A 26888-nucleotide genomic window follows, 5' to 3' on the forward strand; every position below is an offset into this window, starting at 1 on the left:
CCTGCTTGCATTTGCTGTTGGTAGGCTCACTACACGGGAGAGAAATGATTGCGGATTAGAGCAGTAAGTCGTTACAATATCTTCCAGCGACACTTTCCTGTATTTTGAGCAAAGGCCTAGCAGGCCATGTTATCTATCAGGAATTAGGCTGCTTATTGGTCAAGCCTGTTGTAGCAGGTGGAACAGGTCAGTTCATAGCATTCTGCTGACTCAGCGGGGCATAGAATGTTCCACTTAAAATACTACACATACAATTCCTGCATAACAAGGGTTGTGGATTTGTTGTTTCAATGTTGGCTGAACTCTTCTGCATATCCCCTTTTCTTGATCACTTCAACCATGAAACACTGGGCTGAACTTTTACTTACCTGATGCACAGGATTGCTGAGAAAACCATAGGAATCCACAGTTTGGACTTTCTCACATGTATTTGGGCTTTAATGAGTCCAGCATCTGATTGGTTTCCCACCATAGAGTTAGCTCAGTGAAAGGCAGGACACTTGGAAGCTCAGAGAAACAGAGGGATCTTGGGGTTCTTGTCCACCAATTCCTGAAGGTAGAGGTAGGTTACTGGATAGTTTAGAGGGACACTGGCCTTTCTCAGTTAAGCATGGATTATAGGAGTAGGGAGGTTATGTTGAAGGTGTGCAGAACTTTGGTTAGACTGCAGCTGGACTTGCAGTCTGGTCACTGCAATTTAGGAAGGATGTGATTGGACTGGAAAGGGTGCAGAGGAGATTCACCAGGATGTTGACTGGGATGGAGTACTTTAAGCTATGAAGAGAGGCTGGATAAGCTCAGGTTGTTTTCTTTGGAGCAGAGAAGGATGAGAGGGGCGCTGATTGACATGTATAAGATTATAAAAGGGCATTGACTGGGTGGATAGAAAGCAGCTGCTCCCTTTAGCGAAAAGTCAATAACAAGGGGGCATAATTTTAAAGTGAAAAGCAAGAGATTTTAGGGAACGATTTTCTACCCAGATAAGGGTGGGAATGCACTGCCAGGAAGGGTAGTTGAGGTGGACAATTTCACAATCTTTAGAAAGTAGTTGGATGAGCACTTTAAACATCATAACATTCAAGGCCAGGAGCCTACTGCTGGAAGGTGGGGCAAGAGTGGATTCAGTGTAGCTTTGGCAGTACAGACTTTAGGGCCTCTCCTGAAGTGTACGATTCTGTGGTACGTCGGATGGATCAGTTTTTATCCAATGTGTGCAGGAGGGTTTCCTGACACAGTATGTCGAAGGGCTGACAAGAGGGGATCTGGTACTTGGTAATGAACCAGGCCAGGTGTTTGATTTAGTGGTAGGTGAGCACTTTGGAGAGAGTGACCATAATTCGGTTACATTTAGTTTAACAATGGAAAGGGATAGGAACATGCCACAGGGCAAGAGTTATAGATGCAGGAAGAGCAATTATAATGCAATTAGGCAAGACTTAGGAGGCTTAGAATGGGGTAGCAAAATACAGGGGATGGGGACAATCGAAATGTGGAGCTGGTTTCAGGAACAGATATTGCGTGTCCTTGATAGGTATGTCTCTGTCAGGCAGGGAGGAAGTGATAAGGTAGGGGAACCGTGGTTTACTAAAGAAATTGTATCTCTTGTTAAGTGGAAGGGGGAGGCTTATGAGACGTTGAGACGAGATGGTTCAGATGAGGCGATGGAGAGTTACAGATTAGTTAGGAAGGATTTAAAGAGAGAGTTAAGAAGAGCAAGGAGGGGACATGAGCAGACGTTAGCACATAGAATAAATGAGAACCCTAAAGCTTTCTATAGGTTTGTGAGGAATAAGAGGATGACAAGGTTAGGAATAGGGCCAGTCAAAGACAAAAGTGGGAAGTTGTGTATGGATCCTGTGGAGAACGGAGAGGTGCTAAACGAATATTTCTCATCTGTTTTCACTCAGGAAAAGGAGAATATTGTACAGGAGAAGACTGAGTTACGGGCTACTAGAATTGAAAGGATTGAGGTTAGTAAGGAGGAGGTGTTATAAATTCTAGAAGGTGTGAAGGCACATAAATCCCCTGGGCTGGGTGGGATTTTTCTGAGGATTCTCTGGGAAGCTAGGGAGGAGGTGGCGGAGCCTTAGTACCAGAGGACTGGACGATTGCAAATGTTGTGCCCTTGTTCAAGAAGGGCAGTGGAGATGACCCAGGTAATTATAGACCTGTGAACCTAATGTCTGTTGTAGGAAAAGTTTTGGAAAGGATTGTAAGAGATAGGATTTATAATCAATAGGAATCAAGGGCTACAGGGAGAGTGCGGAGAAGTCGAGTTGAAATGCCCATCAGCCATGATTGAATAGTGTAGTGGACTCGATGGGCCAAATGGCCTCACTTCCACTCCTATGTCTTATGGTCTTATCATCTAGGAAGGAACTATTTGATTGGAGATAGTCAACATGGATTCGTCAAGGGCAGCTCGTGTCTCACAAACCTCACTGAGTTTTTTGAGAAGGTGACCAAGCATGTGGATGAGGGAAGGGCAGATGACGTGGTGTACATGGACTTCAGTAAAGCCTTTGATAAGGTTCCACATGGTAGGCTACTGGAGAAAATACGGAGGCATGGGATTGAGGGAGATTTAGCAGTTTGGATTAGAAACTGGCTTCTGTAAGAAGGCAACGAGTGGTGGTTGATGGAAAATATTCAGCCTGGAGTCAGGTTACTAGTGGTGTGCCTCAAGGATCTGTTCTGGGACCACTGCTGTTTGTCATTTTTATAAATGACTTGGACGCAGGCATAAGTGGATGGGTTAGTAAGTTTGCAGATGACACTAAAGTCGGTGGAGTGGTGGGCAGTGTGGAAGAATGTTGCAGGTTGCAGGGAGACTTGGATAAACTGCTGAATTGGGCTGAAAGGTGGCAAATGGAGTACAATGCAGATAAATGTGAGGTGATTCACTTTGGGAAGAATAATAGGAAGGCAGAATACTGGGTCAATGGAAAGATTCTTGGTAGTGTGGATGTGCAGAGGGATCTTGGTGTCCATGTACATAGATCCCTGAAGGTTGCCACCCAGGTTGGTAGTGCTGTTAAGAAGGCTTACGGTGTGTTAGGTTTTATTGGTAGAGGGATTGAGTTCCGGAGCCGTGATGTCATGCTGGAACTGTACAAAACGCTAGTGCGGCCTAACTTGGAATATTGCATGCAGTTCTGGCCGCCCCATTACAGGAAGGATGTGGAAGCATAGGAAAAGGTGCTGAGGAGATTTACTAGGATATTGCCTGGTCTGGAGCGAAAGCCCTATGAAGAAAGGCTGAGGGACTTGGGTCTGTTCTCATTGGAGAGAAAAAAGCTAAGAGGGGATTTAATAGAGACATACAAGATGATTAGAGGATTAGATAGGGTGGACAGTGAGAGTCTTTTTCCTCGGATGATGAAGTCATCTTGTACAAGGGGGCATAGCTGCAAATTGAGGGGTGATAGATTTAAGACAGATGTCAGAGGCACGTTCTTTACTCAGAGAGTGGTAAGGGCGTGGAACACCCTGCCTCCCAATATAGTTAACTCGGCCACATTAGGGGCGTTTAAACAGTCCTTGCATAAGCATATGGATGATGATAGGATAGTGTAAGGCGATGGGCTTAGATTAGTTCACAGGTCGGCGCAACATCGAGGGCCGAAGGGCCTGTTCTGCGCTGTATTGTTCTATGTTCTATGTTCGACAATGAGCCTGATTGATTGCCTCCAGTGAGCTGGGGAGCCACCCAGTAAAGACTGCAGAACATATAAAGCAGAGTCAGCTTGTGAGGGTGGCAGAGGTCAGGTGAGAGAAGGGTCCAACCATGAGGGCAGGAGAAGGAGGGAGTTCTTTCAGTAGGAGGCGAAATCCAGGGTGAAGTGTGCGAGTCGATTGTTGGTTCTATTTTAATTTGTAAGATTGCAGATGACATGAAAATTGGGGGTGTTGTTGGTACTGAGGAGGAAGGTCTGCTTTTGATCAGCTGGTAAATTGCTCAGAGCAATGGCAGATAGAATTTAATCCTAATAAGTGTGAGGTGCTGCATTTTGGGCAGTTTGATGAGGAAAGGGTATACACAATGAATGGTAGGTCCTTAGGGAGTACTGAGGAACAAAGGAACCTTGGTGTGCAAGTCACAGATCCCCTGAAGATATCAGCATAGATAAACAACGTAGTGAAATAGGCATGCAGAATGCTTGCCTTCATGAGCTGGCCATAGAATATGGGAGCAAGGAAGACTTGTTACAATTTTATAAGTGATTCTAAGTAATTTGTTAGGCTGCAAATGGAATACTGTATGTAGTTCTGGTCACCACACCTTCGGAAAGACATGAATGCTCTGAAGAGGGTGCAGTGGAGATTCATCAGGATGTTGCCTGGGATAAAAATTTTCAGTTATGAGGAGACACTGGATACACTGGGTTTGTTTTCCTTGGAGCAAAGGAGTCTAACTGGGCAATCTGACTGAGGTGTGAAAAAGTATGACAGGCATTAACAGAATAGATAGTGAGAATCTTTTTCCCCATGGCAGGTATGACTAAGACCAGAGGGCTCAAGTTTAATTTGAGGAGCAAATGGCTTAGAAGAGATCTGAAAAAAGAATCTCTCAGTGTGTGGTAGGAATATGAAACGTGTTGTCTGTGTGGATGAAGTGGTAAGAACTCTTGCAACATTTAAGAAGCATCTGGTTGAGCACTTAAGGTCCCAGGGCATTATTCATTCATTCATTGGAGGTCCCTCGCAGGTAAGGATGACTCTCCTCCACTTTCTGGGTGAGTCTATAGGTAGTTGTACAGACCAATACGGCTACTGTAGGCTGTTACACTTGGGGAGGAGGGTGGTCATGGGAAGGGGTGAGTGAGGTTCCTTGATAATAAAATGTGAGGCTGGATGAACACAGCAGGCCAAGCAGCATCTCAGGAGCACAAAAGCTGACGTTTTGGGCCTAGACCCTTCATCAGAAAGGGGGATTACCTGACTTCTGCTTTTTCCGGCAGCAAGTCTCAAGGTTCTCAAAACTGTCCCGGATACTCCTCCTCCACTTTGGACGGTCTTGGGTCAGTGATTCCCAGGTGTCTGTGGGAATGCTGCACTTTGCCAGTGAGGCCTTGAGGGTATCTTTGATGTGTTTTCTCTATCCAACAGAGACTTCACTGCAGTTTTGGGGCCAGGTGTAGAGCACTTGCTTAGGCAGTCTTGTGATGGTCATGCGGACGACATGTCCAGTCCTTTGTAACTGATCAAGGGTGGTCAGTGCCTCAACGCTAGGGTTGTCCCTCCAGTACAGCCTGGACAGAGGGTGCCACATCATCCTGACATGCTGTGGTCTGCACAATTGGAGCAGACAACAGGGCGATGTGACAGATGCCGAGAATGATAGCAACCTTCCAGGAGGATGATGAGGACAGTGGGGAGGAGAAAGCTGTCCTTGTCCACGACGGAGCTCAGCTGCATCAATGGTTACAAACCTGACAGGACCTGATTAACACCCGATTCCAGCAGATGGCAGCTGGGTGCAGCGATCGTGGACTGTAAAATAGTTGTTGGTCAGCTTGGCAGCATTTGGTTTCTATTGTGGGGCTGAACTGCAGCTTCTGTTGGTTTTGTTTGTCATTGCTATTGCTGACAGCAAATAAAATTGTCTTTGTCTGATTGCTAGCATAATCCCCTCCTTTTCAAAGAGAAGCTGCGTGTTTCCAGTGGGTATTGGAAGCAAAGTCGCAGTGACCTTGTGAGGGCATTTAGATGGCATGTAGCTGAGGACAGCCAAACTGTGTGCCCTGTTGTTAAACAGTGGCAAGAGTGAGACAATGGGGTTGAATGTGCAAGGGAGTGTTAGGAATGCCACGAACAGTGTGGTTTTGTAGCCGCTGTGCCATTACATTGTTGGTGATCACCAACTGCCAACGTTTATCTGGGGGTGCAGCTATGTGTTAAAGATGGGGTAGATGCTGGGGAAGCTGGGGGATATCCAATGATTGGTGAGTTTTTCTGGAAATGTTTGGTGATAGAACGGAGCTAGGATCTGGGGAGAAGGGTGCCATGAGGTAGCTAATGTGGCTAGGTTGGTAAGATACAGTCAAAAAAATTCACTAGGCCTCATGGAGAGAAACTCTCCATAAACATGATGAAACTAAGACTTAGACAAAAATCCAAAAAGATTCAATCCTATAGACAAAGTGGCATGTATCTGAGCTGTATCCATCAATTTAACATGTAATATTTAGTAAATAGTAATGGCTTAGCAGATATTAGGCTTCTATTAGTTTGGTTTGGAACTAACCTACAGTTCTAGCAAAATAAACAATGAAATATGAACAAATATCTGATTCTCCTAATTACACTTGACAAAAAATCTTAATCTAACACTCAATGCTAAAAATACACTGTAAACATAGAAATTTTTAAAAAGTAAAAATTTTCACCATAGGAGATCTATTACACAGGGAGTTTCCATTGGACTCAGAATCAATTAAATGGCATTTTTCCCACAAGATTAAAATCAGACAGGTACAACTTCACTCAATTTAAATATCTTAAAATTGTTTGGTACCTTTTAATAAGAAACACACGTGTGACAGCATTCTCAGGAAAGCGTACTTTGTCAGAAATGAACGTGAAACAGGTCTAGACCTGATTTCCTAATATTTTGACCTTTGTTCACATGATACTCACAACCACAACAGTCGAAGCAGACTAGGAATTCTCATATATTAACTCGAGAAATAGAAATTCCTCCCATTCATAATTGATAGACGAGATATTAGCCCAAAGCAGCACAAAAGTGATAAATTAATGGATAATAAAATGCTCGTGGGTAAAAGGAAATAAAGCTTGTCAGGGAACTGCAGAAAGGCAGAAGAAACTTGTGAAAGCAGAATTTCATGCGACCTCACATCAAAATCTGAGGAAATTTGCTTATACATAATTTAAAGGATTATCTGATTAAATGTTCACAGACAAAAGAGCTAATTGTCCTCTCGATTTACTGTGTGGAGCACATTGAGAACACTGGTACCTTTGTCTGAACACTTTAAAAAATGAGATCCTAGTGTGGAATCTTAGCACACACTGTGATTTCAGTTTTGTATAAGATTGATGGCCGAACAAAGATATTGATATTTATTAAAGTTTAATTTTTCACGAGGGAACAGCGTATGAGTCACACAGAATTACATATAAAACCCTGAGCAGGAAAGGAGAGCCAGGAGGAAGGAATAGTATGACTGAGCAGCTGGATTCATACACAAGATAGAACGGTAAAGTGACCTTAGCCCTACTGGATCATAGGGTTGCTCTCTCTTTGCAGAGAGATGACCAATGGTGGTTTAATCTGAGGGGTACCACACTTCAGGAGACGGAAAGGTTGAGAAGGAGAGTCCTTCATTGTGACCTATACAAAGTAATTCTTATTAGTAAACACCATCATCCCAGTAATGATAGAATTACTCATACTCCCAAAGAGAAGCTAAATTAATCACAATGATGTATAATTGACATAGTTATCAGAACAGAGATGAAGAGGAATTACTTCTCTCAAATGGTTGTGAATCGGGAATTCATTACTCCAGAATACAGTGGATGCTGAGACATTGAGTAAATTTGAGGAGGAGATAAATGGATTTTTCATTAGGAAGGGGTTGAAGGGTTACAGAGAGCAGGCAGGAAAGTGGAAATGAGGCCGAGATGAGATCAGCCACAATTATATCAAATGACGGAGCGGGTTTGAGAGGCTGAATTGCCTACTCCTGCTCCTAGTTTTTATGTTAGTGGTCCTGCCATTTTCATTATAGGAGGACAAACCCCTCAGCAATCAATTAGTGCAGTAATGCAGACTTTGAGCGAGGAAACCGCATCACCTAATGAATGTTTCTTCCTCACAGACTCAAAAATACGGGGAACCAATTATCAAATTGGTGTGAGGAGCATTTGCACAGCCTTGGATCAGGTTGAATCTCATTCTTAAAACTGTACATTAACCTGAAAGAGTGAGGATCGAGTAAAAGAAAACAAAAAAAAATAAAGTCAATGGCTCAACACTTCTGGGTCCACCTGGAAGATGTGCTTTCAGTAGGACAGGCAGTAGGGAATTAAAGTGAGGGAAAGGCAAAAATTCAGTTTCTTGATAGTGGGTTAAACATTTGGTATTACATTCTCACGTTTCAGTAGGTCAGCTTCCCTGATTATGATGGTTGTGATCCTTTTGTACGTGCACGGACATGACATGAATGCTCAGGAGCACCTCAGCCTGCTGGGTTATAGCCACAGGAGCAAAACCAGGAAACACATGTGTTCACAGACCTGACTATACAAGATGTGTACTTGGCAGTATAGATTTCTTCCTTCAAACTCCATTGCGTACAAACCTTTTCCGTAACTTGGCTCCATTATAACCAAGGTGTTTATTTGCACAAAAACTTACAGTGCAAGGGGTTAAGCCTGGTTGGGTCAACAAGCCTGCTCAAGTGAGGCAGTCGCACAGGCTGACTCCAGCAATCAGAACTCTACTCAAAAAGTTCAGATAAAGGAGCATTAGGTTGAAAAGAACATTAGAGAAAGCAACATAAAAGGCATGGTTGTCAGTGCTATTGGAGGGATCATGAGAAATGGAGAGTGAAGGCTGGTAAACAGAGGAGAGAGTCACACTGAGGGGCAATATGATCTTTCAACTCCTAACACCAACATCTCGACCATGTTCGATGGTTCATTTAACTCTGAGAAGAAGGGCACCTATGACAGTGGTTATACCATGTGCACAAATGCAGCAGCATTCACAAGCCCAGACAAGGATATGGAGATGAAACTGTTACACAGCCTGTAGACTCTAATGTTATAGGGCTGTATAGCAGGGAATAAGGGGAAGAAAACCAAGAATCAGCTTGAGCTAATTGTCACATGCATGGAAAGGACTGTAAAAATCAAGGTTAGAAGCATTTTGCACTTGGCAAAAATGGGAAGAGGAAAGCAGTCATGGTTCATTCATGTTGGACCTCATCATATAGATGTGGCTGTAGTGCAACACATGAGCAACTTGACAAGGGCCCAAAGGGTAGCTTAACTATTTCAAGATCTCATATGGAAAATAAACATCTAATTTCAGATATATCTTCACAGATCAGTACATCACAGATGTTTGACCAGTTTAACCCAGCATCTGCCCTAGTTTTGCTGAGGTTAAGAAGGCAGAGAAATAAGAGGAATGCCAAATGCCAACAGAATCCATGAAACAAGGTTGTGAATGAACAAACAACACATGAAGAGGGGTACCAATGCCATGACTACATCAAGCAATGTACTGAGATAGTGTGTACCTGAAGATGAATGAAGGCTGGAGACTTCGTCAGTTGACTGGAAACGCCATCACCTACACCTGCCACCTCCCACAGGCAGATCAGCAGATGTGGAATACAGCGCTGTGCCTGAGGTGATGAACGTCACAGCAGCATTGAACTTCCTTGCCACCAGTTCCTTTAAAACCTTAAATCCCCATGTTTGGCATCTACCAGTCAGCAGCTCACAAGAACATTCGTGATTTTACAGATGCTGTTTAACGGGAAACAATACAGTTTGCCCAGTTGACCACGAACCCAGTGAGCCAAGTGCCAGGCTATTGCACTTATAGCCAACACCGGTTTCTCGTAGATACAAGGGGTCATCATCTGTAAACATGTGGTGATCAAAACTCCGTGGCATCATCAAGCAAGGTTCTTGAGCAAGAGGGAATTAACTGCCTCAATGTCCTGTTCATTTGTGACTACAGGAAACAATTCCCATGCACCCACTATCCGGGCAGTTGCCCCCAAGCTTACATCCCCTGCAATACTGCCAGGACTGGCTTATGGGTAACAAGTAATACCCCAGATGGCATAACTAATACAGCCACTCCTTAACCCTCAGTCTGATGCTTGCAGTGCTACAAAGCTGTCTACAACACCCCCAAGGTCATTACTGAGCAGACCGTTGGTCTTCTGAAGATATGCTTTGTCCTGGACCAGTCAGGAGGACCTCTCTGTCAAACAAAGTCTCCAGAATACTGATTGTTTGCTGCACTGTCCACTACCCAACTCCACCAAGTGGGTGATCACCAAGAGGGGAGATGGACCACTCTTCTGAGTGAAGGAAGAAGTTGAATCCAATGGCGGTGCTGAAGGAGTCAATGTTGATGATGAGGGTGTTGAAGAAGCCAAGACCATACTGAAATCAGGCAGACAGACCAGAGAGAGCCTGATAGCAGATTTGAGGGAGAAAGACTTTGCACTAACATAAAGTATTTTAATTAATTTAGTCAGACATGCTGTGTGACATGTTTCTGTGGCTGATGGGAATTATACATGGACCTCCTAGCCGAGAGGTAGGGAGATTGCCACTGTGCCACAAGAACCCCTTTTGCATTAATATATATAGATAATCAGAATTATGAACAACTTATGGTGTAAAGATGTTCCTGCCCTCAAGAGGGTGCTTGCTTTATACCTTACAACATTAATATACTTGGCTTGCCATTAACTTTACATTAGATTAATATAATTAACATAAATTGAGGGAAATTAACAGAGGGATTATTCCACGCTGATTGACTCCCAAATGTCTAACTGGTCTTCCCACTTTCCAGAGGTTACATGCTTCCCAAGAACAACAAAGAACCTAGAACATAGAACATAGAACACTACAGCGCAGAATAGGCCCTTCGGCCCTCGATGTTGCGCCGAGAAGGATAGCCTCACCAGTTTTTGCAATGCTCATAGGATGTGCACAGGATTGTGTGTGTGAAGGTCAGCGCCCATCAAAGTATTCTACAAGGAAAACAAATAATCAGAAGCTTTAACAGATTTTAAAGAGACTAAGGTCTGGTGGCATACAAAGTGTCACAATTACAAACTACTATATTTGTGTGAAGTGTAATGTTGTACTGAAGGTTGTCACCTGGGAGCTTAAAGTGAATTCAATGTTATTTAATCTTCTTTTCCTGCTATTGTATCTTGGTGTCACCCTGGCAGCACAGCTGAGCTTGAAGAAGCCTGCTGACCACTTCGTGGCTGGGCTCAGAACAGAACAAACAATGTAATGCAGAAGTAGCCCATTAGCCCACCTCTGTCATTCAATAAGATCATGGCTGGCCTGATGACCCTCAAAACGACTTACCCAGCTTATCCCCATAAGCCTTGATTCTCCTGACTTATTAAAAAATCTGTCTCTCTCAACCTTGAATGTACTTCAAGGCCTCAATAGCCCTCTTTGGTAAGAATTCCACAGATTCTCTACCCTTTGACAGGACAAACTCCTCCTCATATTAGATGCCAGATACCCTGGGGCTTCGTGGGCTAAGGGGCTTTGGCACCAGATGTGAGGGCATCACCTCCTTGTCCTCAGCTGGTAGTTGTATTTGGGTGCCAGAAAGATGACAAGTGCCGAGGTGACAATCCCTGGATACCTGCTTGACTCTCCTGGCATCTGGGTGATGGAACCTCCTTCACTCCTTGAGAGGATAGGGCTCCTGCAGGAAGGTCAAGGTCCCTTGGCCTCCACTCATGAGCCAGTAAATAAATATTATCCAGGCTTCAGCGATGTCGTGTAGGTTCCCATGGAAATCTAGCAGATACTGATTGTTCTGTTAGAGTTGACACTCCACAGAGCTGTCATCCATGGAGCTCTGCCATTTTGAAGAAATGATATCAGACAGAACTTGGACAGATTCCTTGGCGCTTTGCTCCAGTCAGTATGTGGTCTCTGGTATCTCTACTCAATGGTTCCCCTGCAAGTCTCTGCATCTCTACCAGCTCATCACCTATAATGGGACCCTGTTCTGCAGCAGTCAGCAGTGTGTCAGAAACCTCAACTATATCTTCACCTAGCTGTGGCCTCATGTTAGTGCAGTGCTCACTATAAAGGGACACGTTAATGTACTCTGGATGGATTACCCACAGAGGTGTAGTCTCTGTGGTGCTGGACAGTGTGGAAGTAGGCCTTGATGGTGCATCCATGAGGGCTTGAGATTTTTCCTTCTCACAGATGTAGGTCAAGGGGCTGGTCGTGAAGGACCTGAGGGTGAGGGCTTATTTCGTTGTTTCTGCTTTGGAGTAGGATCCAGAAGCTGTAAAATAAAATATAACAATTTGTCTGCACTTGTGAGCTGTTACCGTTACCCAAGGTTTCACTAAGACGTTGGTGCTGGATGTGCAGTTGGGAGTATCAGATTGGAGGCTTCCTTACTAGATGTCTGTAAGGTATCCACATAGCTTTCAGCAGAGGCATGTACCACGCCAGCTCAGTGACCTGCTCCTGAAATGAGGTCAGGCTCTGGGTACATTCCTGTTTAATGGGCGTGATTTTTCTCCTGCAGAGGGAGAGGAACATTAAAAGACATTAGAGCGTATACATGAGCAGTATGCTAGCATCAATAGGTACAGATGTCAATTCCTGGGGCTGTGATTGTATGTGTGCATTATTAATAAGAACAGTGTGGTATGGGGAAATTAGTTGTTAACATGTTCTGAATGAAAGCTGTTCCAGTATCATCAGAAAGCTGCAGTGGATGAAAAACAATAAAATATTATACGATACATACGCTTGAATATTGTGTGAAAGGTACATCCAGATGTCATCTTTTGTGGTGTGTTCTTATCCCATGGAAGCCATTAGTGAACATTAAATGTGGACAACTTAGGATATGGTCATAGAGCCATAGAGATATACAGCACAGACCCTTCAGTCTAACTCATCCATGCCAACCAGATATCGTATATAAATCTAGCCCCATTTGCCAACATTTGGCCCATGTCCCTCTAAACCTTTCCTATTCATATATCCATCCAGATGCCTTGTAAATGTTGTAATTGTACCAACCTCTAGCACTTTCACTGGCAGCTCATTCCATACATGCACCACCCTCTAGCTGAAAAGGGTGCTCCTTAGGTCCCTTTTATATCTTGCCCCTCTCACCTTAAACCTAGGCCCTCTAGCTTTGCACTCCCCACTCCAGGGGGAAAGACTCCGCCTATTTACCCTATCCATGCCCCTCGTGATGTTATAAACCTCTGATACTGCAGGGGAAATAGCCCCGGCCTATTCAGCCTCAAACCCTGGCAACATTCTCATAAATCTTTTCTCAACCCTTTCTAGTTTCACAACATCCTTCCTATAGCGGGGGAGAACAGAATTACACACAGTGTCCTGTACAGCCACAACATGAACTCCCACCTCCTATACTCAATGCACTGAACAATAAAGGCAAGCATACCAAATGCCTTCTTCACTATCCTATCTATCTGCGACTCTACTTTCAAGGAACTTATGAACCTGCATTCCACAGTCTCTTCATTCAGCAACATTCCCCAAACCTTACCATTAGCTGTATAAGTCCTGCCATGATTTGATTTTCCAAAATACAGCACCTCACACTTATCTAAATTAAACTCCATCTGCCACTCCTTGGCCCATTGGCTCACCTGAGCAAGATCCCGTTGGACAGTGACAGTTCTTTACTGCCCATTAAATCTCCATCTGCAAACTTACTAACGGTACCTCATACGTTCACATCCAAATTATTTATATAAATGACAAAAAGCAGCAGAGCCAGCACTGATCCTGTGGCACACTGCTAGTTACAGGCCTCCATTCTAAAAAGCACCCCTCCACCACCCCGCTCTGTCTTCTACCTTTAACAAAGTCAGAAATCACAGGACACCAAGTTACAGTCCAACTGGTTTATTTGAAAACACAAGCTTTTGGAGCCTCGCAGGAGCTCCTGCAAGACTCCAAAAGTTTGTGTTTTCAAATAAACCCGTTGGACCATGACCTGGTGTCATGTGGTTTCTGACCTTGTCAACCCCAGCCCAACACCGGCACCTCCACATCATTTTACCTTTGAGCCAGTTTTGTATCTCCCTTTATTCCATGTGGTCCAACCTTGTTAACCAGTCTACAATGAGGAACCTTGTCAAATGCCTTACTGAAGTTTACATCGGTCAGCCCACTGTTCTGCCCTTATCAATCCACTTTCTTACTTCTTCAAAAAACTCAGTTTGTGACACACAATTTTCCATGCATTTTAATACGACATATTGCTTTTCAAAGAATAATTTGTCTTACAAATCTTTCATTCATCTATGGGAACAATCCTGGAAAACTCCAATTGTTGTACAAACAGGTGAGGTTGGCGTCTCTCCTTTCGACCTCCCCCGGTGGGTGCAACAAACATTTGTGTTATTTTTAGCAAGTGGCTATACCTCTCCCCAATTAAAATGTTAATAACTGCTTCACCAGCAAAAATAGAAACCAATTACAAAGTCTGGCATGTTCCTTCTTAGAGGTGGGGAGAGAGAGAGGAAGTACTTGGGCGAGTTGGCCCTCTATCGATACTCACTCACTGGCTCCCATCTTTCCACTTCACTGATTATATTCTGCATGAGAAGTCCACTGGGGACTTTCTTTATGTGCCACCAGTTTCAGCCCCTAAGTGGTCAATTTATGGAAACAGTGGGTTTGAACTCACCACCTCCCCTGTTCTCTGCTTTTCCAACAGCAGAAGAGTGGCTAGTTTCCCAAGTGCATAACTAGGGAGACCCACTTGTGGGTTTGGGGGATTGGAGGGGGCTCCAATTGCCAGTTGGAGACCTGGATTGGGGAAAGAGTTGAGCCCTCAAAGTCAATCCCCTCTCTTGCCTCACACACTCCTCCATCCCTCTCCCCATGACACCGAACTTGTGAGAAGTGTAAGGAAGAAACCTACCATCTTGCCCTCAGATTTCCCAAACAGTAGGTCCTAAGGACCCAGAAGCTGCACACCTCTGATTGGCTGACAGCTCCTGGAGAGCCAGTATGTTACTGTCGAGACCGGTGATTGGCTAAGTTAATCATACAAGCTTGCTGTTAGCAGTTAACAACCTGATTAGCACGCAATCGGTCAGGTTTTCTTCACAGTGGACTTGGTGAATTAATCAACATTACCCCCAACGCCCCACTCCCCACACACTTAGACCCAAAAGGGAAAATTCTGGCCAAGGTTTTGACAGATGTGAATGTAATAAAGAAATGATGTCACGCATGTACACACAGGTACAAAGATATAAAAGGATTGTGTCCATGTCAAAAGTAACCAATGTACAATCATTCCGGTGACCTTGAGGTGCTTGGTTTTAACCTGAGAGCACATTTATTTAATTGATGTCTTGTATCACAGCAATAGCAAATCATTCACCTTCACTTCAAATTCTTGGTGTTCTGGTGCTTTTTTTAAAAATCAGGATCTTTTCACTTTAGAGAGGCTGAGACCGAGAGCACCTTGTCCAGCTAGTTCCTATCCTAAATCCATCTTCTCAGTTCTACCAAAAACAGCTCCTCAACATACAGCTGCTTTGTGTATTCCAAAGTCTGAGTTCATTGTTTCCAAGCTTGATAATAACAAGTGGTCTCTTTTATCTCAAATATATATATGAAACCTATCATACAGGTGAAGATCAAAACAGAAGATGTGGGGTTTTTTTCTGACTGTCTGGATTAGTTTCAATATATTTTGATGAAAATGTTAACTTCAGTTCAGACTTTTGTTCATTCTGCATTTATTTCACTAAGGCTGCTAACAGTGGTCATGTGATTGTTGTGGCCATTTCAAAGTCAGTGTTTTTCCCGTTTAAAACCATTCCAGGTATTCATCAGATGATGGAATTTAAAAATCAACAGTCCTTTTTTTACCACTATCATGATAAACCAAAAGACAAAGGCCTAAAACTAGAATGAACCGATATTTTTTCAATTACCTTCCATGTGTAATATTATGAGAAATCAACCAGTATAATCTGACTGCACTAATTATCACTGATTCAAGATTAATATTACACCGAGACAAAAGAGTACAAAGGTAATTTAGGTTTGAATATTGCTTCTGGGGAAGTCTGTGAAAATGAAGGATAATTCCTGTGCAGAGAGCAAGTCGATGGGAAATTTTGTACATTGAATTCTCAGGAAATTGTATCCATTTGAAAAACCAACATATCTTCTGCATTTGGAAACAAATGTAACAAGTTATCTAAATACAAGAAAATGTAAGAAGATAACTTCAGCTTTAGAAATTCTGTAATCAATTTCAATATTTTCTTCAAGGCCTCTTTCTCCCTGTGCAGAAGCATTGTACAACTTTATGATGCAGTTAATACTCTAACAGCATCTCGTCATTTGATGTTACACTGTATAATTTAGTCCAGCTAGTTCCACTTAGAGTTAATCAACCAGTTGCTTTACTCCCAGATGAACAAGACTAAGGTTCTACACAGCATGGGAAGTGTAAGCACAAAACTCTTTCCAATATCAATTTGATAGACATCTGGAAAATATATCCAAAACGTTATTGGGGGTTGATTAATTGGAATTTGTGAAAATAAAGTTGTTGTTCAAATGTTATGCAGTGGGGAGGTGGGAATTCATGCTGGCTATGAATAAATTTCAGATGATCATAGCATCAGCAACCGCAGATTGGGGGTGGGTGGTGAAAACATCTTGTAAAATATTGAGGAATTTGTGCTTTTGTCAGGTAGGCATGAGAAACAATCAAATGCAAATATTAGACATAAAATTGGATAAGTTTGGATCAATTGGAAAATGCTGAAGCTTTTTACAAATCTGCTAATTTTAATTTTGGGTTGAACTACACCTTGATAATATGTTTGTTTTCCACTGTACCTATACCACCATTAGTCTGCTACGCACATAGAAAGTCGTTAAGTTGCCAGCTATGTGTGAAGTCACAAGGAGAATTAACTGCAACACCTACTTGGATTAATAGGCTTTTGTTTCATTCTTTGATATATTTGTTAAAGAATGCAAGCACTAGGAATAGACCACTTTTCATCTGAGACTCCCAATACCTCCTTGGCTGGGTGTAGTATGGTTAAAAAACAGAGAAACTATCCTTCACTATAACCTGAACAATACATTTCAAATTCAATCTTTACTTCTGTGATCTGATATTTTCCCAATGTGCAAAAAACTGGTTGAGTTGGCACAAAAAAACTTATGAAAATTTGACTCGACTTCACATCATCCCGCTCTCTGTCCAATCAGTTTGTTATGAAGCTTAAGATGCCTTTAACAGAAATCAGTGCCTTCCTGCACCTTTGTTCCTCGATCTCTTTGAAAGTCCAAAGTCTTGGCGTGGTCAGGATCGCAAGGCAATCTCTAAAACCTAATTTTCAAAGCCTGTCTGCAATTCAAAATCTGGTGCCTGGTGTCTACTATCCCCTATCTTCTGTGCCAAGCCAGTCTTGTCTATGTAAAGAGTATTTCAAGATGTGTATGTATCTTTTTGGTGGATTGATTTCTTTTGGAGTCATAGAATTGTATAGTATGGAAACAGACAACTTGGTCCAACTCATCCACGCTGACCAAATACACTAAACTGATCAAGTCCCATTTGGCTCATATCCCTCAAAACCCATCCTGTCCTATTCATATACTCACCCATATGCCTTTTAAATACTGAAGCTGTACCCACCTCCACCACTTCCTCTGGCAGCTCATTCCATACACACACACCACCCTGTGCGTGAAAAAGTTGCCCCTCAGGTCCATTTTAAATCTTTCCCCTCTCACCTTATACTTACGCCCTCTAGTTTTGGATTCACTTTCCTAGGAAAAAGACCTTGAGTATTCCCCCTATCCATGCCCCTCTTGATTTTATAAACCTCTATAAGGTCATTCCTCAGCCTTTGACACTCTCGGGGAAATGCCCCAGCCTATTCATCATCTCCCTACAGCTCAATCTTCCAATCTCAGCAACGTCCTTGTAAGTCTTTCCGTACTCTTCCAAGTTTAACAAAATTTTAGTTGTAAAAATGGAGTTCTAATCATTAACACTGATTCAATAATAGACTGGGAAAGAAGGAGCTCTATCAATTTTGTGCAGCTCATACAGTCAGAGAGGTATACAGCACACAAACAGACCCTTCTGTCCAACTTGTCCTTGTCAACCAGATATCTTACATAAATCTAGAGATAATGGAAACTGCAGATGCTGGAGAATCTGAGATGACAAAGTGTGGAGCTGGATGAACACAACAGGCCAAGCAGCATCTTGGGCACCACCCCACCAACCTCCGGATCCAACTCATCATCCTCCGACACTCCCACCATCTGCAATCCGACCCCACCACCAAAGACGTTTTTCCATTCCCGCCCTTGTCTGCTTTCTGGAGGGACCACCCTCTCCGTGACTCCATTGTACGTTCCACACTCACCTCCAACCCCACCACACCCGGCACTTTCCCCTGCAACCGCAGGAAGTGCTACACTTGCCCCCACATCTCCTCCCTCACCCCCATCCCATGCCACAGGAAGACTTTCCACATCAAGCAGATGTTCCCCTGCACATCTGCCAATGTGGTATACTGCAGCTGCTGTACCTGTTGTGGCTTCCTCTACATCGGGGAAACCAAGCGGATACTTGGGGACCACTTTGCAGAACACCTACGCTCGGTTCGCACTAAACAACTGCACCTCCCAGTCGCAAACCATTTCAACTCCCCCTCCGATTCTTTAGACGATATGTCCATCATGGGCCTCCTGCAGTGCCACAACGATGCCACCCAAAGGTTGCAGGAACAGCAAATCATATTCTGCTTGGGAACCCTGCAGCCCAATGGTATCAATGTGGACTTCACAAGCTTCAAAATCTCCCCTTCCCCCACTGCATCCCAAAACCAGCCCAGTTCGTCCCCTCCCCCCACTGCACCACACAACCAGCCCAGCTCTTCCCCGCCCCCCACTGCATCCCAAAACCAGCCCAGCCTGTCCCTGCCTCCGTAACGTGTTCTTCCTCTCTCCTATCCCCTCCTCCCACCTCCATTTCCTACCTACCTACCTAATCCTGCCCCCTTGACCTGTCCATCCTCCCTGAACTGACCTATCCCCTCCCTACCTCCCCACCTACACTCACCTCTACTGGGTCCATCCCCGCCTCTTTAATTTGTCTGTCTCCTCTCCATCTATCTTCTCCTCTATCCATCTTTGATCCGCCTCCCCTCTCTCCCTATTTATTTCAGAACCCTCTCCCCTTCCCCCTTTTCTGATGAAGGGTCGAGGCCCAAAACGTCAGCTTTTGAGCTCCTAAGATGCTGTTTGGCTGCCGTGTTCATCCAGCTCCACACTTTATTACCTTATATAAATCTAGCCGCATTTTCCAGCATTTGACCCATACACACACCACCCTCTGTGTGAAAACATAGCCCTATGGACAACATTGTATCACCCCTTGCTTTAGGTTACAAAGCATTATAATTATCAGTGCTAATATTGCGTTAAAACAGGGAAAACATGTGACACCAAGGAGTCAGGTTTAGAACTGAGAAATAATTTTTCTTTGTTGTCCTTCTCCGGACCTGTTCTGGTGGGACAACCACAGAAACAGCCAGAAAACAGAGTGTTGAAACAGCAGGACAGCAATAATCTGGATTTTCCTTACCGTAGCCATCCATCTTCCACCTTCCTCCAAGCTCAGTGCATTGCTATCATGACTGGATTGTCAGTGCCTTTGATAGAACACAGCTGGACATATTCACTGACTATTTACACTATTTATACAGACTTTAGTAGGGCCCCACTGGAACTGTGGACCCTCCAGTTCTGAGGAAGGGTCACTGGACCCAAAACGTTAATTCTGTTTATTTCTTAACAGATGCTGACAGGTCTGCTGGGCTTTTCCAGCAACTTCGTTTTTGTCTCTACTGGAACGTTCTTTCATCAGGCTACTGATCCATGTCATCTGACATCACTAATATCACTAATGATACACTAAGTCCAAAATGTAGAACCATAATTAGGCCATTCGGGCCATTGAGTCTACTCTGCTATTTATCATAGTTGCTCTGATAATTTGCAACTCCACTTTCCTACTTTTTCCCTATGACCCTTGATTCCCTTACTGATTAAAAATCTGTTTATCTCAGCCTTGGATATACCTAACCTCCCAGTTTTAACAGCCCCCGTAATAATAAAAAATTCCACCGACACCATCCTCTGAGGGAATAATGTCTGAAATGAGGAACTCTTTAATCTGAGATTGTTGCCTCTTGTCCTAGACTCTCCCACAGGGCAAAAAAAGTTGCCCGCATCTAGCCTTCAAGTTCTCTAAGGATTTTATATGTTTCAATAAGGTTGCCTCTCATTCTTCTAAATAAGTTCTGGGCCAATCCACTCAACCTCTCCTCATAAGACAGTCCCTCCACATTTGGTATCAGCCGATTGAACCTTCCCTGGACTGCCTCTAAAGCCAGTGTATCTCTCCTTGGAAAAGATGCTCAAAATTGTTCACAGTATTCCAGCTGTGGTCTGAGTAGTGCTTTGTATACTAAATCCATATACAAAACATCCCTACTTCAATACTTCATTCCCCTTTAAATAAAGGACAACCTCCATTTGCCTTCCCAGAACTGATCTGTTCTGTACTTTTTCGTGATTCACACTGGTGTGACTTCTCATTCTGTTCTAGCATAATTGTTACCAGAGGCTGGAATTAAACCGTCTGCAAACCAGTTGACCAACATACCAGAATGACAATAAAAGGAAAATCAGTTAATTATTTGTAGAGTGAGTGATTAATTGCACTTAGTGGGAAGAATTTAACGGTCACAAGATCATTATCCTTACTTAGTTCATTACGTATGGTCTACAATACATCATTTAGTACATTGTAGGTATCAAATATCATTCTCTACAAATACTTTCATATGATGTAAAGTCCTGAGTTTCAACCTGTTTTGAATTTTATTTGTCATCTTCCCATTTGTCAAAAAATACATATAACTGTCTGAAAACCTATGTGAGCAACATCTATTTTAGCAGGAAACAATTTAATTTGAAGAATTATGTGAATTAGTCCCTTTTCTTGAAACACCTAAGTTTTTTTAGACGTAATCAAACTAAATATTACCCCGATGCACATGATAAATAGTGATTTTTTTAAAAACCAATGCAAATTTATCTAGTTACACTATGTAACGGGATCAATGTTCAAATGCTACAAATCAAATGCTCCATATATAAAATAAGACAACACTTGAAGGAAAAGATACTTCCATCAGTGTGGATTGATATGTTTCATATGAAAAACAATAATGAATGTTGAAGACATAGATTCTATTACATTTGAGTACTATTAAGGCCTGAAAAAATACAATACTATATCATACCTCTTATCCATAAGATTGTGAGCATCTGTACAAGTTTTTTACTTGGAGAGTTGGTGTGCATTTCTTGCATCATCAAGTGTATAAATTTAGTTGTATATGTATGCAAATTTCTTTGTCGAGGTGCATAGAATTGTAGAATCAGAGAGCCACACAGCATGGGAACAGACCCTTCAGTTAAACATGTCCATGCCAACCAGATATCCTAAATTAATCTAGTCCCATTTTCCAGCATTTGGCCCATATCCTTCTAAGCCCTTCGTATTCATATATTCATCCAGATGCCTTTTAGATGTTGTTATTGTACCAGCCTCCACCACTTTCTCTGGCAGCTCATTCGATTCATGCACCACGTTCTGTGTGAAAACGTTGCCCCCTAGATCCCTTTTAACTCCTTTCACTGTCACCTTAAACTTATGCTCTTAGTTTTGGACTCCCCCACCTTTGGGAAAAGTCCTTGGCTATTCACCATATTCATGCCCCTCATGATTTTACAAACCTCTATAAGGTCACCCCTCGGCCTCTGACAATCCAGGGAAAATATCCCCAATCTATTTAGCCTGTCCCTATAGCTGGCCACATTCTTGTAAAATTTTTTCTGTACCTTTTCAAGTTTCACAACATCCTCCCTATAGAAGGGACACCAAAATCGCACACTGTATTCCACAAATGGCTTAACCAATGTCCTGTACAGCAGCAACATGATCTCCAAACTCCTGCACTCAATGCACTGACCAATAAAAGCCAGCATACAAATGCCTTCTTCACCATGCTGGAACTCTATTTTCAAGGAACTATGAACCTGCACACCAAGGCCTCTTTGTTCTGCAACGCACCCCAGGACCTTCCCATGGAGTGTTTAAGTCCTGACTTGACTTGCCTTTCCAAAATACAGCACCTCACATTTATCTAAATTATACTCCACCTGCCACTCTCAAGCCCTTGGACCATCTGACTGGACCATCTGACCAAGGTCCTGTTGTACTCTGAGGTAACTTTCTTCACTGTCCGCTACACCACCAATTTCATCTGTAAGCTTACTAACCATACGTCCTATGTTCACAGCTAAATCATTTATATACATGATGAAAAGCAGTGGGCCCAGCACCAATCCTTGTGGCACACCACTGGTCACAGGCCTCCAGTCTGAAAAGCAATCCTCCACCATCACCCTCTGACTTCTTCCTTGTTTATAACTATTTGATAGCTTGCATATCTGGGTATATTCTTATGTGCATACGCATGCATTTGCCAATGTGTGGACATCTGGTGTCACTGTACACGTGTATTAATATCTAGATGTATATTTGTAATTCTGCCCGTGGTCGTTTCTGCAAGTGTGTCTGTATGTAACTGTGCACCTCTATTTAGTGTGCTCTAGTTTGTCCTTGCAGATGCCGCTATAAGTTTGCTTTGATTTTAAAATTGTCATTCTTCTGTTTACATCCTTTTCCCACCCCACCTCCAACCTGGCTTCTTGAGAACTGCATCTTCCCTCCATTTAGTCTCTGCGCACCCTCCTCTTTCTAGGTCACATCATTGATAGCAGTGCCTTTGGCTGACTGGGTCAAAATGTCTGAATTCCCTCCCTACCCTTCTCCACCTTTTCACCTTGCATCTTTAAATCTTACCTCTTTAACCAAACATTTAGTCACTTCTTCTTTGCCCTGATGAAAAGTTTTGACAGATTATCTTCTTTCAGGGAACTTGCAGCATTTTATTACATTAAAGTGCTATATAAATGCAGGATCTGTATATGTGAGCCCATGATGTAATTTGAAATGAATAATATCCTGAGAACTGTGAATTTGACCTGCTGTTTTAAACTAAATCTGCACTTAAATTGCAAAACAACCTTTCTATGAAGTTAACGAAAAAGTTGTACATGTACATAGACTTCAGTAAAGCCTTTAATAAGGTTCCACATGGTAGACTACTGGGGAAAATACGGAGGCATGGGACTGAGGGAGATTTAGCAGTTTGGATTAGAAACTGGCTTCTGTAAGAAGGCAACGAGTGGTGGTTGATGGAAAATATTCAGCCTGGAGTCAGGTTACTAGTGGTGTGCCTCATGGATCTGTTTTGGGACCACTGCTGTTTGTCATTTTTATAAATGACTTGGACGCAGGCATAAGTGGATGGGTTGGTAAGTTTGCAGATGACACTAAAGTCGGTGGAGTGATGGACAGTGTGGAAGAATGTTGCAGGTTGCAGGGAGGCTTGGATAAACTGCAGAATTGCGCTGAAAGGTGGCAAATGGAGTTCAATGCAGATAAATGTGAGGTGATTCACTTTGGGAAGAATAATAGGAAGGCAGAATACTGGGTCAATGGAAAGATTCTTGGTAGTGTGGATGTGCAGAGGGATCTTGGTGTCCATGTACATAGATCCCTGAAAGTTGCCACCCAGGTTGGTAGTGCTGTTAAGAAGGCTTACGGTGTGTTTGGTTTTATTGGTAGAGAGATTGAGTTCCAGAGCTGTGATGTCATGCTGGAACTGTACAAAACGCTAGTGCAGCCTCACTTGGAATATTGCATGCAGTTCTGGTCGCCCCATTACAGGAAGGATGTGGAAGCATTGGAAAAGGTGCTGAGGAGATTTACCAGGATGTTGCCTGGTCTGGAGCGCAGGCCCTATGAAGAAAGGCTGAGGGACTTGGGTCTGTTCTCGTTGGAGAGAAGAAGGTTAAGAGGGGATTTAATAGAGACTTAAAAGATGATTAGAGGACTAGATAGGGTGGACAGTGAGAGTTTTTTTCCGAGGATGATGAAGTCAGTTTGTATGAGGGGGCATAGCTGCAAATTGAGGGGTGATAGACTTAAGACAGATGCCAGGGTCAGGTTCTTTACTCAGAGAATTGTAAGGGTGTGGAATGCCCTGCCTGCCAATGTAATTAACTCAGCCAAATTAGAGGCAACAGTCCTTGGATAAGCATATGAATGATGATGGGATAGTGTAGGGGAGGGGCTTAGATTAGTTCACAGGTTGGCGCAAAATCGAAGGCTAAAGGGCCTGTTCTGCGCTATATTATTCTATGTTCTATCTTCTAAAATAATTAATTTTATTAACCTGTGAATTATCAATTTATAATATACATACTAAAGCACTGTCGAGGCTGTGGTTATCTCTGTAGAGGTTTGCAGTTGCCTGGAATAATTGCAGCTGGTTCACACCAACATTACTTGCTTCTTTTTTCCTTTCAGGTATTTACACAAGAGTAGATTTCTACGTCAATCAACACAGAGTGAAGCACCAGAAAACACCAGCAAAGCTGAAGTCTGAAATAACTGTGTTTAATGAAGTTATGCTTTTCACTGTGGCAGATTCTGTTATTAATCAGTCCATGATTATAACCTCTGTTTATGAAACGTCGCTCTCCAAGGACAGTACAAGGCATCTCTTAGGCCGTGCATATCTGGGAAGGAAGAAATCCAAAGAGGATGATCACTGGCTCTCTATGCTGCAATGCTTACGGCAGCCTGTGTCAAAATGGCATCCCCTCTTAATCTAAGCACGCCCTCTGGGATCTGCCTTGCCATCACCCTTAATTATCTTTTAAAGACAGCAGAAATGTGGCACCAGGTGCCTAGAGCACAAAGCACACTCCTTTCAAGCTCACCCAATTCTATTTTGGGTTCATTATTATGCCAAAATATCAACTGGACTTAGTTGAAATATTTAGAAATCCTCATGAATTCAAAAGGAAATATTAAGTATTAAATGGAATCAGAAGATTAATTCTGAATCAAAAAAAAAAGCAGCTGGATGCTAATAATTTTACAAACCGGCACTATGCTTGGGGATTAGTCTGCACAGTTAACTAATCTTGGCACAAAGAGAATCCACCATTTCTGTTCAATCGTCACTTTCTTTCTGGAAATTTTAGAAATTGCCAAGTGTGCTAGAAAAACACAAAGCTAAGCAGTTGTAGAAAAACTTCCACTGGAAATGCTGACTGAAAGCTTGACAATCACTAATGTGTTAGCAGTATTTTCACAACTGTTTTCAATTAGGTTTGATCATGACATCATAGAACATAGAACATAGAACAGTACAGCACAGAACAGGCCCTTCAGCCCACAATGTTGTGCCGACCATTGATCCTCATGGATGCACCCTCAAATTTCTGTGACCATATGCATGTCCAGCAGTCTCTTAAATGACCCCAATGACCCCAATCATGTTTTGTATTTTTAAATTTATTAAATCAAATCACAAGATCCAATTTACAGCTTTTACGCCAAATAGCTAGATAGAAAAACCTGTGGATTTCAAATGTGTAAACACGATGGCTCAGTGGTTAGCACTGCAGCCTCACAGCACCAGGGACCCAGGTTCGATTCCAGCCTCAGGTAACTGTCTGGTTGGAGTTTGCACATTCTCCCCGTGTCTGTGTGGGTTTCCTCCCACAGTCCAAAGATGTCAGGCTAGGTGGATTGGCTATGCTAAATTGCCTGTAATGTTCAGGGGTGTGGGGGTATGGGTCTGGGCAGAATGCTCCGGGGCGCAGTGTGGACTTGTTGGGCTGAAGGGCCTGTTTCCACACTGTAGGGAATATAATCTAAAATTTGTGGAGTACAAGTTAGGATGAAAATAAATTAAACACAATTTCACGTAAAAGTCAGCGATAATGGGAACTGCAGATGCTGGAGAATCCAAGATAACAAAGTGTGAAGCTGGATGAACACAGAAGGCCAAGCAGCATCTTATGTAAAAGTCAGCTCTCTTAAATTAATGTAAATACCAGAGAAACATGCTTACCTCAAGGATGTTTCTCCATGGACATGTTGGCAGTGTTTTTCTTAACTTGGCCAGATTATTACTTCTTCTAACTTTCCAGAATAAAAATCCATTATTTTCACAGTCCAACGAAATGACTATTTGCCTCTTTAGTGTACTACATGATTTGGCCATCTGTTTTCTGTAGGCCTTGACTGATTTTCATTGACACTTTGACCTGTGGCCCATAAAGCTCTGCCATGCAGATATCATACTTACGTGAAACACACATTAGGGCACCAGAATGCATGGTTAGAGGCAGCAATGGCTTAGAACACAACATTCAGCAATGAGGCAGCATCTGCAGCAGGAGAAAAGAAGTTAACTTTTCACGTCAACGATCATTCAAATCAAATACTTCCAGATAATTGTAAGAATACAGTACAACCAAACCAACTGTTTAAAACAGTATTGTTCTTATTAATGATATTTGATATCCTAGCTGAAACAGCAATACAGATAACGACCCTGCACTTATTGAAGCAGGGCATCTCATGCTGAGTGCCTCATTTTTCAGCTCCAAGCATTTTTCTGTCATGACTTGCTGCAAATGCAGGTTGATAGTGCGAAGGGAAACTTGGTGAACAATGGCACCGAAAGTGAAATTCCTTAATACAATTAAGAATACAGAAAAAAGCAGTAAACCTGGAGAAGAAAATATGGGGAACTCAACAAAGGTGAAGACGATCAATCGCTTAAGAGGCAGTTCAAAAAATGTGAAAAAATAAAGAAAAGTTTGATAAAAGAGAAATATTTTGAAAACTTCACAGATTTATTTACATGAAACTCTACAGCTTTAGTTTTTCCCTTTCTGTAACAGGATTGTCTGAATGGCTTCCAGGAACATCGATTCCATCTTTAAAATGTTGCGAAGTGAAATACCAGCTGTAATTTTCTATGGCAATTTACTGAATGTTATCTTATAAAAAAAAAGAACTGTGGATGCTGGAAATCAGATTTCTTTCCACAGAT

The 26888-nt window shown here is 42.7% G+C and overlaps 1 protein-coding gene across 7 annotated transcripts in view; it reads left to right on the forward strand.

Moving 5' to 3' along the window:
- Nucleotides 1-26614, forward strand: part of syt19 (synaptotagmin XIX) — a 91343-nt gene extending 64729 nt beyond the window's left edge. For all 7 annotated transcript variants that reach the window (XM_059652030.1, XM_048545200.2, XM_048545202.2 and 4 more), the window contains one exon: nucleotides 24341-26614. In XM_059652030.1, coding sequence (XP_059508013.1) covers nucleotides 24341-24648 — 308 coding nt within the window. In that variant the 3' untranslated portion in view covers nucleotides 24649-26614. The remainder of the gene's footprint in view (nucleotides 1-24340) is intronic.
- The last annotated feature ends 274 nt before the right edge of the window (nucleotides 26615-26888 follow it).

This window comes from Stegostoma tigrinum, chromosome 17 (assembly GCF_030684315.1).
Source record: "Stegostoma tigrinum isolate sSteTig4 chromosome 17, sSteTig4.hap1, whole genome shotgun sequence".
In the NCBI taxonomy this organism is placed as follows: Eukaryota; Metazoa; Chordata; class Chondrichthyes; order Orectolobiformes; family Stegostomatidae; genus Stegostoma; species Stegostoma tigrinum.